Raw genomic sequence first — 18,421 nt, 5'->3', positions numbered from 1 at the left:
TTATTGGTAATGGTCTAGTCTAAAAGAGGCCAAGGGGACAATTCAAGTCTAATACATAAAAAAAAGAAACAGTGATATGTTCCAAAAAATAGTAGAGAATATCTACTAGGCAGATAAGCAATCAGCTGTATTATGTGTTTGTAAGAGACAGCAGATGCTGTAGAATAGCAATCATGTATTTGTAATGTCTATGTAGCCGAGGTTTGATTCCATTGTATCAGGTTCATAGTACTTGCCAGTGAAGTTTAGCAGCGCGTGTATCTGTGCTCCATGTGTGAAGTTCCCATTGACTTCAGTGGGAGTAATGTGTAAGGAATGAAGACAGAATATGGTCTGAAGCGGTGCTGAAGTATTGCAGCTGTGATGTGTGACAATATCCATTTTATAAGAGATATAAAAATCCCAGAAATGTTCACATAATGCTGCAGTGCAGCACAAATCATCCACAACTTAACATGAGTACATTTTTCAGCAATATTATGGAAAGGATTACAGAATAAACAAGCTAAGACAGAACAACTAAGATAGATAAATCTTCAGAAAGGACTGATACTCTCTGGGCAGGTAGAACAACACCGATTTTTTTTTTTTTTTTAAAGTGCAACTTTTAAGTTGTCGTCAGAACAAGCCTTAGCTAGTGAAAATTACATTAAGATGTTCAGCCAAAGGGTATTATGTAAAAATCTGTTAGGAAAAATGTAATAGCAATAGAGATACATTACTTACTTGCAAGTGAATGAAAGGCCTTTATTCCTGCTGCATCTCTTGGCACACTGCTCAGTGGTATTTAACAGCTTGGTTTTTACTTCCAGTGTTTTGTTTACTTTGATGAGCATCAACTCGCCTGTTTTTTTATAGTCATGAAGAGGATTTCTCCTTTTTCCTTTACCTTCTAAGAAAGAAGCAAGGAAGAAAAACAACAACAAAACAACACTGTAAAGAAGAGTCCCAAGATTACTGACGGCATTAGAAACGAATAACGGTTATTAAGGAATTATAGCTATACCTAAAGCATAGTGAAATTCACAAAACTAAGGTACAAGTAGATACATGAGAAAAAATGATTATTTTAAGTGATCTCCATTTTTAAAAGCTGGTGTGGTAGGAAAAACAGAAAAACTCATTTCAAATTTAGGATTGAATGACAGTCAGTAAGGGTGGGAGGGAAGTTTTTCATCTGAATATTTTTTTAAGAACTCCTGAGATGCGTCTGTTTCACATCTTGAAAACTATCATGTAAATAATTCCATGAAAAACTGTAGTGACAAAGTTAAACAAAGGTCTTCCTTTGATGGATAGAGTGGAATTAAGATCAGAATGAGAAGACTGTAAATCTGAACCTGATAAGCTGTTTTAAAACAGAAAACTTTTTAATCACAAGTTAATAACAGATTTTGAGCCTAGAAGTGACACAAAATAGTCACTTGTGCCATTTTTTATTCCAGTGAAGATTCAATGTGAATATTGTGTTGGATTTAGAAGTCAATGAAAGAGGATCGTTATCCTACAGAAAAGAAAAGGAGCGAAGACAGAAGCCAGAGCATGTAAATAGTCCACACTTTGGAAAGATTTCTACAGAAAGATCTGTTTCTATATCTCTGTTAAAGACCCACAAAAAGGTGTTTTAAAACGCAGTAGAGAAGATTGTCTAGAGAAGTTTGGCTAAAGTGCAAGAGGAAAAGTCTTTGTACTTTACAAGAAAAAACCACAGGTTTTCTATAAATGTTCTAAAAATAAAAACATTTTCTATATATGTATATGTTTGTTTTTCTCATATAAAGCAGTTTCCCTCTATAGGCTTCTCCATTATCAGTTGGAGGCGGATGAGTACCTTTGGAGGAAGTTTCTCAATATTGTAAGGTACATGAGCAACACAGGAAGGATAAATTGCCCTTCTGATCTATTTCTTCTATTTCTCCTTTTTCACCCAAAGATCCAAGATGATCCTTTTAAATTAGATAGTTAACGTGGGAAAAAGAAAAAGAAAAAGAAAAAGAAAGAAAAAGAAAAAGAAAAAGAAAAAGAAAAAGAAAAAGAAAAAGAAAAAGAAAAAGAAAAAGAAAAAGAAAAAGAAAAAGAAAAAGAAAAAGAAAAAGAAAAAGAAAAAGAAAAAGAAAAAGAAAAAGAAAAAGAAAAGAGAAGAAGAAGAAGAAGAAGAAGAAAAAGAAAAAGAAAAAGAAAAAGAAAAAGAAAAAGAAAAAGAAAAAGAAAAAGAAAAAGAAAAAGAAAAAGAAAAAGAAAAAGAAAAAGAAAAAGAAAAAGAAAAAGAAAAAGAAAAAGAAAAAGAAAAAGAAAAAGAGAAGAAGAAAAGAGAAGAAGAAGAAGAAGAAGAAGGAAGGAAGGAAGGAAGGAAGGAAGGAAGGAAGGAAGGAAGGAAGGAAGGAAGGAAGGAAGGAAGGAAGGAAGGAAGGAAGGAAGGAAGGAAGGAAGGAAGGAGGGAAGGAAAAGGAAGGAAGGAAGGAAAAGGAAAGAAGGAAGGAAGGAAGGAAGGAAAAGGAAGGAAGGAAGGAAAAGGAAAGAAGGAAGGAAGGAAGGAAGGAAGGAAGGAAGGAAGGAAGGAAGGAAGGAAGGAAGGAAGGAAGGAAGGAAGGAAGGAAGGAAGGAAGGAAGGAAGGAAGGAAGGAAGGAAGGAAGGAAGGAAAGAAAATGAATGAATGAATTCCTTAATTAATGACCTATGTAATAGTATTTTTCACAACATCTTTCCATGAACTATTTTCACATCTATCTTCTATTATTTTCACCAAAGGATCAGCCACAATGACTGTAAACAAATTTTCATGACTAATGTATTAAACTTTGCCAGAGTTTTGCCAATGTATGAATCCTCACCATAGTACTCTGCTATCCTGAATAGGTAATTTCTTATACAGGTGAAACGTGTACATTTTCATTTGGTACAGTCTGCATAGAATTTTAGAATAACTCCATAAACTGTAAAGCTCCAATAGCTGAGGTCCCTGTGACTCTAAGTTACTGACAGCTGCACATACTTAAAGTTGAGGAAGCAGAAGTGTTTCCTTCACAGAACTCCCATTCTGATTGCAAAAGGATCACATTTTTACTGGATTCAGTTAAATCGTACCTCTCAGTGGTGAGTTATCCCTAAGACACCTAAAAATAGAACAGATATTTAAAGCAGATTAATCAAGGTTCAGTTATTAAAAGAGAAAGTGAGAGAGAAAGAGAAGATCAAAGTAAAATAATATCACTGCTGCAATGTATCTATAAAAAAATCCACTCTTCTTTTAGAACTGCTGAAGGTGGGCAATGCTATTCCCCTGCACCTAATAGCTTATAATTTTAATTCCAAGCACAGGTATTTTCAGAAAATAAATTACTAATTTCCCTTCAAATAATAGAATCCTAGAAGTTCTCGGGCCAGAAAGGACTTAAAAGATGATCTATCCCAAGCCCCTTGCCATGGCCTGGGTTGCCTCCTGTTAGATCAGACTGCCTAGGACCTCATCCAACCCAGACCTTCAGAGATGGGGCATCCACAACTTCTCTGTACAACCTGTTTCAGTGCCTCTTATTTTTATAGGAAGAAGTTTTTGTTGAAAAGTTCAAATGTTAACAATTTTGGTACTGTGTCTGGGATCCATGTCAGTTATTGTAAGCATTTTCAGCTTTGAATTTGCACAGCACATATATATCCCAAATGACTAATAATGCTTCCAGAAGTGTTATGATAGGACTCTGACTTAAAGTATTAGCATTGTTACAGGAAACTATTTTGTCAACACTGAAGCTGCTTGCTTTTATTTTTTTTTTTTTTTTACGTACCTATGAAAGAGCCAAAGTGCTGTAATAAGAATTGCATCTGTTCTTTAAGGCAACCACAGAAAAACAAGTCTACCATTAAGCTTTTGTGGTGAATGTCTCAATCTATTTTCTTACAAGATGTTATATTGTCTCAGCCAAGATTTTTATGTCAAGTGGAGGTAAGAATCTGTACAGAAATATCAAAGTATTTTCTTTTAGTTTCTGATGCTAACATTTCCCATCTACTGATAAGTGTCATTATCTTTATTCCCTATGATAACAGCTTCTCAAACTCACCAGCTAGAATGCAAAAATAAGAACATCATCCAAAAAAAAAATCAAGAAATGCTGTTCTGCTTGAAAAACATGGTTCACAGTAAAGCTTTTTTATTTTCCCTGAGCAGTTGTCCAAAGAGGATTATGGGTTTGATCTTGCATTTAGCAATTCATAACAGCCTGATTTACTTTAGCTTTCAAACAACATTCTATGACTTTGCCTATAATCCAAAAGGCGAAGTGCCAAATACATGGTGTGACTTTGTTAGAACCATCTGAATAATGCAAAGCATTAATTTTACAACTCTAAGAGCAACAACAAAAAGAAAAATTAGTTTTTATTTGTTCAAACCAAGAAAAGGTGCTTTAATTCTTAAGATCTCAGGTAGAATAATGTCCGATAAATCTTCTACATTAAAGGCTACTGTGCAATATTCTCTCTACAGTTCTCCTAATTTGTGATGGACTTTTATTTCAGTTTCTTAAACTTTGATTAATCATTAGTTTGTGGGCCATGCCTTCTGATGCTTCTTGTATTTGTATTTATATTAGTAAAGAAGTCTGACATTCCACTTAAATTTGAAAATAATAACAGCTAATTCAAGCATAAAAGAATGTACTCAAATACAAATCATCCTTTTTTTCCTCACCAGAAACAACACCTAACTGAATATATTCCTTTGGCTGACTCAAAGTATTACTGAAAAACATGAGGGCAGTGCCTCTTTCTTCCTCTTAACATAATAGAAACCATGGTCAGACAGAAAAAAACAGAGTTCAGCCAGTGCACAGGGAAATGGAAACTACCATAGTGACTCTAGTAGGATGCTGCAGTGGGTGAGTATGTTGTCACCTCATTTAGGATCTCCGTAGTTTTCCCACTGCAGCATTTACCGCTATCCAAAACTGTGTAAAGTATTCACTTTAAAATAAATATTTCTCACAGTGAAAGACATGTTGCTGTAAGCTACAAGAAAAAACCTTAGATTCTCTTATTACCTTTCTATATGAAATTTCTGTATAGTCTTCTGAGATACGAAGTATTAAATGAGTTTACTCACACTAGATCACATTTGGAGGAAAATATTTCAAAAAATACCGTCTCTTGGAGTAGTTTCGGACTATGCCAAATAGGTAAACAGAGATAAAGAAAATTATCATTTTGCAGAATTACTTAGAAGACTCACTAGGTGGTTGTCACACCTGTATTCTACAATCTATTTAAGCATTATGCATTGGACCAGTTAACCATTATGACTGGACTAGTGGGAAAATTGCAGCAGAATCATTTTCTTTATCTCTTTTGAATCTGTTTCCCACACCAAAAAGAGATTTGTGCTCAAAATATCACCATACCACTCAGTCCTGAAACTACATGAATAAATTTGATACCTCAGTTGAAAATGTTACACCTAGTAGAAGATACTAAGTATGATAGTAAGCTATAAGAGAGTCAGGAAATATAGTTTGAATTTAGTTTCAGGTCACTTAGTGCTCAAATACTTTAGCAAGTCAAGTATCAGACACTAAGATTTTAGTCTGACCACAAAAAGGATTTGTTTTCCTACTCATTGTTTCATAGTAAAAAACTACTATCACCTAAATTATACCAATGTTGTGGCAATCAAGAGCATATAGGACATCAAAAGGCCTAAAGATTACTTTTGCACATTATAATGAGATTAAAATACTACTTGTATTGTCTACAGGAAAAATTTACTGTTAAATTATCTGACATTATCTACTTCATTAGTAATCACTTTCTCCTTCCTCTACCGGTCCAACTTTTTAAAATGTGTACTTAGGCTTAGGAGTTATAGTCTTACAGAGTAGTGGAACATTCTACGGTCTCCCTTGAAAAATTTTCATTTTTATGGACATGTCATAGACTACACAAGGCTTTTATTAATCAAGTCTAGTGATGTATTCAACATGTCAGTTTTCAGGGTTTCCAAGTCTTATTCTAACCTGTGCAATAGTTCGTGCTTTATTAAAGAACCACATCATGGAGACTTGTAATAATGTGAGAAGTCTCATTCCTTTCTTTCTACCTTTGCATCCCACTTCACTAACCAGAATAAATACATAATGCCTCAAGACTGAATTTTCCAAATGAGAAGATAAACTTAAATTCAAGGTTTATGTTTTAATCAAGATCGTTAATGAAATCTTGTTTTTGAAAGGAGTTTTATTTCCTTATTTTTCTTGTTTACACTTGCAGAGTTGGATTATATCTTTCAGAACTTCAGCAATTTCCCAAGTGGTTATTTGTTTTCTTGTGTTAAACTTTGAACTGGCTAGGATAATGAAAGATGTTTCTTCTATTATGATAGCTATTGATGTAAGTAAGTTGGATGAAGATCTTCATATGGTAGATGGAAAAAGATGTTTCTGATTTTTAGTTATGAAGAAAAGAACAGCCCCATTGCAGTACCACTAGTCATTAATCAAGTTGGATGTTTGTTGGATGTCAGAAATAAACAAAATCTTTGAGGAAAAAAAGAATCAAGAAAAGGAAGATATCTTAATGTCTAAATTTCAGGAATCGATTGCAATCCTTTCAAATAGAACAACAAAATGCAAAATAAGATGCCATTGGGGAGAAAAATTGAAAAGAAGGTATTTGCCCACATACTGTGTGTAAAACTCAGAAAGATTTAAGATTTAAAACATATTTGAGTGAAACGTTTTTATAAAGTGTTGTTTCAGATATATAGAAGAGATATATTCCCTTTCTGTAGTATCAGCAGACATTTTCGACTGATGTTCATTATTTTTGTATCATATTTGTAATGAAATGACCTTGAATAGTTAAAAGATGGAATAATTAAGATATTCAATTATTTTTTTAATAACAGAAAATCAAGTCAAATTAGCCTTTTTTTTTTTAAGGACAGTCATCATTGCAAGCCAAAGTAAACAGAATTTACAGAATTTTTCCATCTAGATAGGAAAAAAAAAAAAAAAAAAAAAGAGACAGAGAGAACTGAATTTTACATGAAATTTGTGAAAGGAAGATGCTGTTGGAACTTGGGGCAGGGGGCAGAAATCAGAAATTTACCATTGTATGAAAGACCTTCAGGAAAAATGCATAAAAAAACTTAATTTCATCTGAAATAAAATGAAGAACAGTTCAACACAGTAAATGTCTCCAGCATTTTTAACAAGAAACTTATACTTAAAAAAACAACAAGGTTATGCTCAAGAAAATATATTCATAACTATGTATCCAAAAAGGAGGGAAGAAAGAAACAAGCAATTTTAGAACTTGGTAAAGTGTACAAAGCCGATTATGCAAAATGATGGATTATCTCAATATCACAAAATGTTTTTTTGAAAGAGATATCAAAGCTAAACCTTATCTCAGTGAAAATATTGAAAATGTAATACACAAATAAAAAACAAAGTTTAATTACATGCATAGAAGTGCACTTAGCAAACCTTGTGTAGAAGCAAAAATCACTGAGTAGAGTTCGCAGTAAAAAAAAGAGTTCTCAGCAAAGTTGGAATGAATAACAGCATGTAAATGTGGTGAGCTCTTTAACTTGTCTACAAAATATGATTTGTGAAATATTTTGAATTAAATTCAACAATATATCTTCAGGATAATGCTTTTCAAAGGATATAAAGCATCAAGGGTAAACTGTGTATTGACACAGCCCCCCAGTACAATACCATAAATGTACTGATTTCATTAAGAGAAAATGAACTTGAAAGTAGGCGTCACAAGATGGTTTCAGATATGATATGCCAGCAGTGATTCACTGTATAAAAGTATGGTCACTGTAAAAATTGAAGAAAAAAAAAGGTGGACGTTGATATCAAAATCATTTATTGGGTCATGAAATACTTGCTATCTATTAGAATACTAAGCAGTTTTTTAAACAAATTCACTCAAGACAGTTTTCTCTCTTAAATCAAGTCTAGAAGAGTGGATTAGATACCATGAATTAATACTCATAATTTTAACTTACTTTTAACTTAGTTTCAACTTGCTTTCATTTATTTTGACTTCTCCTTATGCATGTTTCAGTATCAGAAATGTCCAATTTCCTGGTTAGAATGCAAAAAGTGAACATCTTTTCCAAATGACTTCTCATTTGGAAGGAAGGAAGGAATAGAAAGGAAAGAAAGAAAGAAAGACAGAAAGAGAGGCAGAAAGGAAGCAAAAAAGAAAGAGGAAGAAAGAGCAAGCAAGCAAGTAAGAGAAAGGAAGGATGGAAAGAAAAAATGCAAGAAATAAGGAAAAAAGAAAGAAAGAAGGAAAGAAAGACATAATGAAAAACTGAAACAATTCTGAACTGTGCCCAAGAAAATAACTTTTTATATTGAATAGATTTAGAAGCCAGATTAAGTTTAATGTGGTTATTTATGTAAAACAATAATTTGGCATGAAAAAGTTTATCAACCATACCCATAAGAACTGCAGTCAGCTATACAGATGGAATGTCACCAAAATAAAACCAGCTGTCCAAAGAGTCATCTTTCGCTTGTCACAATTAAATAGTTTCTCAGAAAGGTATCTGGAGGATCATGTGATTATTCTTAACTTCTGAAATTTATTTTCTTGGCAAAAGAGCCATCACAGAAAAAAATAAAATCTGCAATTTTTAGAAAGCAGTTTCCAGTATATAATATAAGGATAATTTTTTCCTTACTTTTATATTGGCTTTCAGTCTAGTTGTTGAGCAGATTCAGGAAATGCAAAGAATATATTTCTTTTTGGCTTTATGTTGCACTCAGTCGCACGCCCACACACACATACACACCCATGCACACATATCCCTCATTAGCAGCTGCAAAGATTGTCAATTCTTTGGAATCCAACTTCAAGTTTTTGCTAAGTCCATCCTTTGTTACTCTCCTATAGTCAGCATGAAAACTCAAGAAACAAAGGATAAGGCTAACAACTGATAGTATGTTCTATAATTGGATGGTAGATGCAAAAGGACAGCTCTTTCTCTTCCAGGAAAAGGTTATCTGCACAGCAGGATGCTGAGACCCATTGGCAGAAACAAACGGTCTGCAGTTTGTACTCTGACTTGCTGTATCTAACCTCTGGCTAAATTACAGAGAACTTTTTCCCTTGTAGGATTTTTCTTCCTATGCATCTGCACAAGAATTAAATCCCTTCTATTTTGCATTGCATTCCACAATCTTTACAAATATGTGATGCTTTTTTCCAAGACACCCTGAGCATTATATGCTCCATTTGCAATGGGGTCTCAGCCACAGCTTAGTGCGTCCGGGTTTGGAGGAGGGAGTATAAAAAAAAGCACAAGCAGACAGGACAGTGACTCAAGCAAAACAAAGATGGACCTGAATGAGGAGTGACAAGAGCCTTGCTACATGTTGTATACATAAAAAATGTGCTGCTGGCCAAAGGAAGGAGTCATAGAAAGAGTTGGAGCTGATGGAAGATGGATGGAGCAGCCAGTCCCACACTATGCCAGCAGCACTGAGGACTGCCAGGCATGGCCAGGCACATCAGGCAGCACATGGGTGGAGGCCCACAATTCATTTAGCTCCATCTCCTGTAGCTAGATTTTGCCAGAACATCTGACTAATCTGGAGCATGTTCCTAGTTCTGCTTTACTGCAACACTGCTTTACGTGTGGGTACTAATCACATACAGGAATAGTTCTACTCTACTCTAATGGGACTGCCAAATAAACGCATGGAAAAGAGATGAGGGAGAATTAAGGATATCCTCACTCCTTCGCAATTCTTTGTAGCTGCCCTAATTTCTTACTGCAATGTACAAACTTTACTCACATCTGGAGGATGCCAATTCTATTATTCCAGCTTTCCAAGCAAGTGTGGAAATCAATTCTTTCTCATCTCCATGCTGCCTTGTAGCCTCTACCCTTCTACCCCCACCTCAAGACTGATGGGAGAAAGTGAAATTCCAGTGCTTATTCATGACATGCAATTGCAAAAAGTTCAGGGCCACTCTCTCCTCCCCACATAAAGCTTTTACCCATCAAGAGGCCCAGTTATCCTGCATTCAAATCTCCTTCGAAAAGTTTGAAATGCTTAAGTGGCAAACTAATGTTCAGTGTAAAGATCCAAAAGGGAGATATTATGCTCTCTGAGGGAGTCTGTGAATTTCCCTTCCAACCCTGGCCTCAGTTGAAGTATTACAATAATGACAGATGAACTCCTCCAATAAGAGGCTTTCCTTTCTTGACTTCAATGCACAATTTTCCAGAGTTTTATGCAACATTTTAATCTCATGTCTTTCAACTCTAAGTTTGCCTGCTAGGTTGCTTATGAAAATGGCATTAATAGAAACAGAAAATCTGTTAAGCAGGGTAAGAGCGTATTACATGCGACAGCAAAACAAGCAGCCCCTGGCATTGAGCACCAAAAGGATTCCATTAAACAGAAGGAATACAGTCTTCCAACTGGCAGAGTAGCATTTTGCTTTGTTGACAGTATATAGAATAATGACTATCTACAGCTGGGGTGGGGAAGTATAAATCACATTAAACTTTAAAATACACGTAGCTAAGCAGACCACTGGAATACCAACTTTCATATATCGATTATTGGTATGGGATTTTTTGAAGCAACAGTTATTTATAGGAACTAAGTGCAACTCCCACATCTTCATTATAAACTTTTCAAATGATCTGAACTATAGAAAGTGCTGAGAAATAATGGTAAAGAAACACTCAGATGCCAGTCTTTTGCAGAAAAATATCTTTAATTGAGATTAATCTTTAGCATTCATTAGCAATATACCAATCCAGTTTCATTACATATCTAGCCTCAGTTTCAGTAGATTAACCTGAATATTAAGAATGTCTGAGTGAGGAAGAAAACTCTGATAAAGTTATTAGCTTCAGATTAATTTCTTTCTGCAAGTGATAGAAACATTGTCTTAGGACATTGGAGCCCAAACCTAAAAGATCCAGTCACGGAATAAATAAGACTCATTATTAGGCAAATTTAAACTCAACTTTGATAGAACGTTAATAGAAAAATGTATGGGTATGCATTAGCAAAATATTTCTTATATATATCTATATTTGATTATTTTCATCACTTAGCTTTTTCATATGTAAAAATAATAAATACAGAGCCATATATTAATCTTTCTTGAAAACCTTTCAGTAAAAATAATCCAAAACCATTCCCCTTCCTTTCATTGTAAAAATCCTGGAACATTTGTTGAGGATCATCTATTTTTACAAACTAAGTAAGGTTACTACAATGGTAGTGTGTGGTAAGATTCATCCTTCTTGTCCATAACACAAACAATAGGATTGATTAATATTAAGGTAAGCTGGGGAGGAAAGTTAAGGAAGGGAGTGTTGCCAAGAAACTGTCACTATGAAAATTGGCCAGAAAACAAGTTCTACTCTAAGAAAAATTCTGAAGTTTAGGAAATCTAATTTCCCTTCACATCAGGATGAACCATACACTAAACTGAAGAATCCATTGGTTAGGATACAACCATAATCATCAGTCTACTGATACTCATAGTATCAATCTCTCAATCTCTTCCATTAGAGTATTAGATTGAATTTGAGAAAGTACAGATCTGACTACAGGCAGGCAAAACAAGGACTCTTTCAAAGAAAATGTCCTAGTCATCAAGGGATTAAGCACAACCTAGCTTCTTATGAACTTGGCTATGCACCAGTTTCTGTCTAGTTGGTCAAATGAAGTTACATGAAGCTGTTCTGATTTTTTTCAAGTTCATCAGTTGATGAGTTTCTATCCCAGGTGGGAACTGCTCACCATCATTTTGTACTCCTAGCTATTGTAAATGTTTCTTGATGCAAATTTCTGTTTCATTTGATATGAGGGAGCTAGGCCAAAGAAATTTTCTTTCTAAAAGGAAAAGTTTTGATGGATCAGCATTTTCCAGTAAAAAAAAAAAAAAAAAAAACCACCACAATATTTCCTCAGAAAATTCCTAACTAGCTCTAGTCATCAAATTTTCTGAAAGGTCACATGTCCATAGAATGGAAATTGCAATGTATGTGGAAAAGAAGTTCAGAAAAATGTAGTAGCTATATCTCTGTAGTGGCTATATCTCTGTTTCTCCTGCTTCTAGTGCCTATGAAAACAGAATCAGCATCGAGCAGACTGAACACAGAAGCTCTCGTGAGATGTTCAGCACCTGACAGAACTGCACTCTTACTATAGGGGAAAAATGACATGTCCATTGCACATGATTTTACCCATTTTTTTCTGGACTTGCACACTCAGATCACAAACTATTCCACTTTAAAATACTATTTCAAAATATATATAGAGAGATGTTTGTACTAGAAAATCTAATCATATCTTGGAAGCCATTGACATCACTTGCCATACCCATTGCTTGGTGCGCTCAAGCCTTGCCCCTGAATCCAGACACTGCGTGTGCCTGCTCTCGCTCTGCTTACTCCTCATAGATCTCGCTCTGCTTACTCCTCATAGATCCTTTCCCTGAATTCTGGCTGCCTTTTGTTTCTCTCTGTGTAAAGGTCTGACCCTAACAATGTTGGTGGAAGGAAGGAAGGAAAGGTTTGTAGAAACCTTTTCAAACTTTCTTCCTCAAGCATCTCCCCAGAGGGCCAATAGAAACACAGAGTTAGCTCTCCAGATATCCAGTCCAAGGGGGACACTTCAGGAAAGAAATTCAGCTAAAGAGCTTCCAGCATTTGATTACTTATTGTTTGTTCCTTCCCCCCTCACTCGCCCCCTCCGCTCCCGGATTTCATCGGGAACGTCTAATGAAATTGTAAGTACTTCAGTCTGGAAATAGCACGTTTGTGCTGCTGAACTCTAGCAAGGGCTTTCCCTTTCAGCAGCATACTATCTTACACTCTGGGTATTCCTCCTCGATTTATTTAAATTAACATTTATCCTAGCACTCAGAAATTATAGGCACTCAGAAATTATAGATGTTTCCTCATACCCTGACTATAGGCAACGATGAAACATCCTCCTCCCGCTCTCCAATCTCTCTGTCCAGAGAGACTCCCGAGTGCCCCTCACTGGGAGGGGAGGTGATGGAAGCAGCAACACTTTTACACCACCCAGTTTGTCCCCGCCGAGCACAGGTTGTCCCGAGACGACCCGGGATGGGCACCGGCACCCAGCAGCCCACCCCGAACCGCAGCCGGTGCTGGTGCAGCTAAGGTAGAGCTGAGGGGCGCCGGGTAGAGAGAGGGGAGAGAGGGGAACGATGCAGCTGTGAGCTGGGGAGGGGTGGGGGATGTCGCTAGAGAAGTGATAGAAGAACTAACCTGCCGCAGGGATGGTGATGGGAGGCAGCAGCAGCTGATGGAGCAGCAAGACTGGCAGGAGTTGGGTAGCCCACATGGTGCTGGCGGCCCCCCCCGGCGGCTGGCGGGGAGGAGATGGCTCCTCGGAAGGACCCTGTGTACAGCCGGTCACTAAAGGAGTCAGAGCGAGCCGAGCTGCTTTTTATTGCGATGATCTAAGTTTGTTGTGTGATTAACTGGAAAGATCTGGGTCCCAACTCCCTCTTACGGTAAGAAACTGTTCAACAACATATCCTCTCTGTCTCCTCTCCCCCTCCCCTCCCCGGGAGCTGCCTCCCTCCCGCCCCGCAGACGGCCCAAGCAGAGGGCTTCCACCACTGCCTGCCTCCCTCCTTCCTCCCTCCTCCCCCCACCGCTTCCCTCCCGCAGTCCCTCCCGAGACTCAGGGCCAGTACCGGGCGGGCCAGGTCCCCCACTGCTGTCCCATGGTCCTTGCCTGCTGCTGCATAGTCCCTCGGATCTTCACCTTCCTCCATCCTGGCCCACAGCCCTTTTGCTCTCTCACCTGCAGCCAGAACAAACCTTTCCCTTCCTCTAGACATCTCCCCTAGTGACCTCTCCCTTACTCCACCTGCCCCTTCACCCTATTCATAGGCAGCATAGAATCTTAGAATCACAGAACAGCTTAGGTTGAGAGGGATCTTAAAGATCATCTAGTTCCAAACCTCCAGCTACCGGCAGAGTTGCCGCCTCCCAGATCAGGCTTACCAGGGCACCATCCAACCTGGCTTTGAATACCTGCAGGGACGAGGGATCCATCCAGGCCATGCATGCCAGTGCCTCAGCACCCTCTGAGTAAAAAAATTTCTTCCACATATCTAATCTAAATAACCCTTCTTTTAGTTTAAAATCATTCTCCCTTCTCCTATCACTATCTGCCCACATAAAAAAGTTTGTCTCCCTTCCTGATTATAAGCTCCATTTAAGACTAGAAGGCTACATTGAGGTCTCCCCTGAGCCTTCTCCATACTGAACAAGCCCAGCTCCCTCAACCTTTATTCATGGGAGAAGTATTCCAGCATTCTGATCATCTGCGTGGTCCTCCTCTGGACCCAGTCCAACATCTCTGCATTCCTCCAGCGCTGGGGGCCCCAGGCTGGACACAGTACTCCAAGTGGGGCCTCACAAGGGCAGAGCAGAGGGAGACAATCAATTTCCTCACCCTGTTGGCCACCCTTCATTTAATACAGCCCACGATATAGTTGGCCTTCCATGCTGCAAGCGCACACTGCTGTCAAGCACACTTGTGTCAAGCTTTTCATCTGACAGTGTCATCAATGGCTGTTCCAGGGTCAGGGACAAAGCAAGACCATTTACCAATTGGGAAACTCACCTTTCCTCCTGTGACTCCCCTTGGCCATTGGCCTGGCCTTTCCATCACCCTCTTTGGCCATCTGACAAGTGCCACTTCCCCAAAATTGTGGCAACTCAGGAAAATCTAAAGGTCAAATATCAGCTGTCTGGTGCTGTTCTGTGGAGGCTAATCTCAGTCCAGAGCAAGGCTCGTCCTTCCTTCCATCACAGACAAAATGACTGTAATTCTTCTATTGCACTTCATTTTAACTTCATGGAAGCAATGGCACTGGTGTTTGTTTAAAGTCATGAGGCTGGCCTTCCGACGTGTGGGTGTACAAAAATAAACACTTCAGGAAAAGTTTTGCCTTAATTTAAACCATTTCTTTATCCCATGCACCCACCTACTGTCTATAGCACAAGCATGTAAAAACAGAGGCAGCAGGAAAATGTTCCTCTCAATTTTCCACAAATAAATCAGAGCCTTGCGTGTGGACCCTTGCCATATGGGACATAAATGGGTGTCCTTCTCCAAACCGGATTCCCTTGCCCAGATTTACTACCCAAACTGCTGATAAGCAGCTTTTCTTAACACTGGGGATGTTTTTGAAGTAAGAAAAAAAATAAATTAATTATTATCTTGTATTCAGTTTTTTCTTTATTCCCCAAAAATACATATATGAGTGTGTGTATACATATATATATATATATATATATATATATATATGCTTTTATATCTATGTATGTACATGTATATGTATGCCTGCATATATTTATATTCATACTTCTTTTCTTTCACCCTATTTATGCCCAGTGGAAAAAAAGAAATTTCCAATTTGGGAATTGCTGTCTTGGTAAGAAAAAGAAAAGGGACAGGAAAGAGTTGAAAGAGTCTGTGAAGAAAATATTTTGAGTATTTGGTGTTACGAGAAAAACATATCTATGTGAAAAAAAAAAAAAAAGAAAAAAAAAAAACAACACCTTTCTGAAATGTGAAGAATGAAAATTATTTCTAGAGGATTGTTTTGTTTTTTTTTTTTTTTACTTTTTTTCCTAGAGGCTGTTCTTGCTTTTCTCCAAAAAATAATACTCAGTCCCTTAGAGATGCACTACCTGAGAATATAGAAGTTGTATTCTCAGTTCCATTAACCTTGTGTGGAATCCTTGTCCAGTGCAAATAACAGAATATGAATATCTCAGTTTTTGTTTTTCTTCTTGTGCTTTAAGATGGACATAAATATAAACAGTAAGCAATAATAAAAAATCATAGCACCACGCTGAGCCCAAAATATCCATATTCTGTTAACCAAATGTATTTGACTTGTCCATGCATGTGATGAGTGACCTTTTTTTGTATAAAGCACAGAATCATGCACCATTAAAATCAAGTAGATTTTTTGCCACTGACTTCCCTAAGGGGACTGTTTGGCGTGTAGTCAAATTTCTCCTGAACTGGAGGAGAGTTTCTGCTGTGTCTCATGAAGACCTGGATGCTCCCTAATGGTTAAAATATTTATCTGTATGGATTCCTGTTATCAGTACACAGTCCTGTATACTACCTGAGAGTTAAAGTCATGGGCATAGATATTTTTGCCTTAGTCCTGATTCTCTGTTTGTCCAGTTTTGGGGACCTGCTGGAGAACACCTATACCTTTTACATAATCCTTACGTATTTTCCTCTAGTGAAAACTAGTGTATTCAGAATGGAAGAGCAGAGAATGAAGAGAGATTAGAATGGAAAAGATCCTATAGGTGTTACATTCATATGCTACATTCAGAAGCAGTCAAGGCAAAGGTTTGCATCTGGATCTGGGAATTGAAAATGCTCTTTGGTCCTGCAACATATACAGCAAAATGTAGAATAATCCTTTTTCTGTGTTTTCTTGCCCTGTGTATTTTACAACCGAAACATATTTTAGTTCAGCTCAATGAAATGTTACCTTGAAATGAAATTCAGGATGAAAAAGTCTGCAAATATCACATTTCATTCTTAGCCTTTCTAAACAGAATTCCATGTCAGGACTTAGCTTGCATATAGAGAAACTAAAGAGCTAAATAGTGTAACCAAAGTTGTAGGTTTTATGTGAGAATATTCTGTTATGTGTCATGGTTATATCTAAAAGATATCTAACTGTATCTAAAAAGAAAAGAGTTACTGTATATTTTACCAAAGATATATTGGCTCTGATTGCCTACATTAGTAAAAAGTTTGAAAAAGTTTTATTTTGGTTGGAAAAGTAAGCAGACATGACCAAATACATAGAAATTGCTATTTTTATGTTTTGTTTTCTGACCATAACCACAGTTGGATCTGTTTTTCAGATGTAACTTGCTACTCAGAAATGCTAGATATTCACAGTTTTGGCAGGAATCTTCACACACAAGGAGTAGTACCAAGTCTAAATTAGCTTTAAAGGAAAGCTTTTCTAAATGAACCAATATCTGTCCTGTGAATCACCTACCGTGTTCAAAATAAACCTTTCTACTTTGAAACAATTTCTATGCTAAGGTTCCACTGGATAATAAGACTGACAAAATAAGCGAGTGTTCATAGTAATTTCTCAATGCTGAGCTGATTGATGAAAAAGATTCAAGCTACTTGAGGAGCATAAATTAAAAAAAAATATGCTTCATATTATAAGCAGAATTAACCCTGCTAAGACACCTGAGGCAGAGACCAACTATTCTCATGGTACCTTCCAGCTCAAGCCTCCGGATTTCTTCAGGCAGGTTAAAAAAAAAATAATAAAAAAAAAAAAATGGGGAGAAGGATGAAATTGAAAAGAAAGAGGAGAAGAGGATAACAAGATCCTAGCACAGGGATTACTATATGTAGTTGAATGTTGAAGCTCATCTGCCCCCTGAGTCCAACATTTTAGATTCAGCCAAAAGAATTTTGCATGTCATCATATTAAATGCTGCAGATCTGAATTGCTGGTCCCAGTAGGCAAATTCACCCCCCTAGTGAAGTGCTTACACCCCCATGCAGTGATGCGGGAGAGTTTGGCATCTCAGATGAGGCTTCTTGCTGATGATTACCCACCAGGGAGACTTCAGATGATGACAAGAGCTACACCTCCCTCTGGGATGTAGGCACTCATCTACATGGTATTCACAGATAAAATCCCATGTGGATTTAGTAGTCTAAACTATCCAGCTTTAGAAAGCTTCTTTTTCCTCCAACTTGTGTCAAAGTTTATGAACAACAATTAGTCAGAGACTATTAGCTGGCATTATAGGCACAAGGTTTGGCTTGAACCTTTACAAATGCATTTTAAAAGCGGGCTTTTGTAAACAGTCTTCACACCTCAACTGAGCACTTTCATGGTGCAAACCATGAAAAATCATGTAAGATATATGTAAAAATGTCTAGGTTATCACATTGTACACAAATATATGCTCCTGGGGTATGAAATGTATAGTTTTGAAGTTGCTGAGGTTAAAAAGGAACATCAGCAATGAAGTGATCTGGTTGTGTTTGTTTCTATATGTTCCTTTCACATATGTTCATAATATTCCAACATACATAATTCATAACTGCCCACATTCAAACTCTCAGGCACTCAGTTCTGAATCCTAAACCCTAGTCAGGTAATCCAGTGTCTATTCCTGCACTCATTTAGTAGCATAAATATTTTATGGCTTTCCTGTGTAAATCTCAGTGTAACTGTTCTTTACATATATTTTATATGCTGATTAAGGATAGATAAGATGTCTCATAAAACAGCTTTTAAGTTGCAGTATGAAAAACATGTAAGCCATTTATGGCAGTGTGCCAAACAGCAGCTGATGCCAAACTA

The 18,421-nt window shown here is 37.1% G+C and overlaps 1 protein-coding gene and 1 long non-coding RNA gene across 7 annotated transcripts in view; one reads left to right on the top strand and one right to left on the bottom strand.

The window, feature by feature from the left end:
* The window catches only part of HGF (hepatocyte growth factor), a 61,863-nt gene extending 48,284 nt beyond the window's left edge, over positions 1 to 13,579 (bottom strand). For 4 of the 6 annotated variants that reach the window (XM_031591739.2, XM_090135297.1, XM_090135310.1 and 1 more), the window contains exons 1-2: positions 13,290 to 13,578; positions 727 to 892 (exon numbers count right to left, since the gene is read on the bottom strand). In XM_031591739.2, coding sequence (XP_031447599.1) covers positions 727 to 892; positions 13,290 to 13,365 — 242 coding nt within the window. In that variant the 5' untranslated portion in view covers positions 13,366 to 13,578. Of the gene's footprint in view, positions 1 to 726; positions 893 to 8,015; positions 8,095 to 13,289 lie in introns of all 6 variants that reach the window. The other 2 variants (XM_090135315.1, XM_090135320.1) reach the window with 2 other exon arrangements.
* LOC149919394 (uncharacterized) overlaps positions 12,471 to 18,421 on the top strand; it is a 52,259-nt gene continuing 46,308 nt past the window's right edge. Inside the window, exon 1 of the long non-coding RNA XR_016464166.1 lies at positions 12,471 to 13,182. This is a non-coding gene — a long non-coding RNA (uncharacterized LOC149919394). The remainder of the gene's footprint in view (positions 13,183 to 18,421) is intronic.

Source organism: Phasianus colchicus, chromosome 1 (assembly GCF_987193195.1).
Source record: "Phasianus colchicus chromosome 1, bPhaCol1.hap1.1, whole genome shotgun sequence".
In the NCBI taxonomy this organism is placed as follows: Eukaryota; Metazoa; Chordata; class Aves; order Galliformes; family Phasianidae; genus Phasianus; species Phasianus colchicus.
Note: the sequence above shows the minus strand (reverse complement) of the source record. Positions and strands in the feature narration are given on the sequence as shown.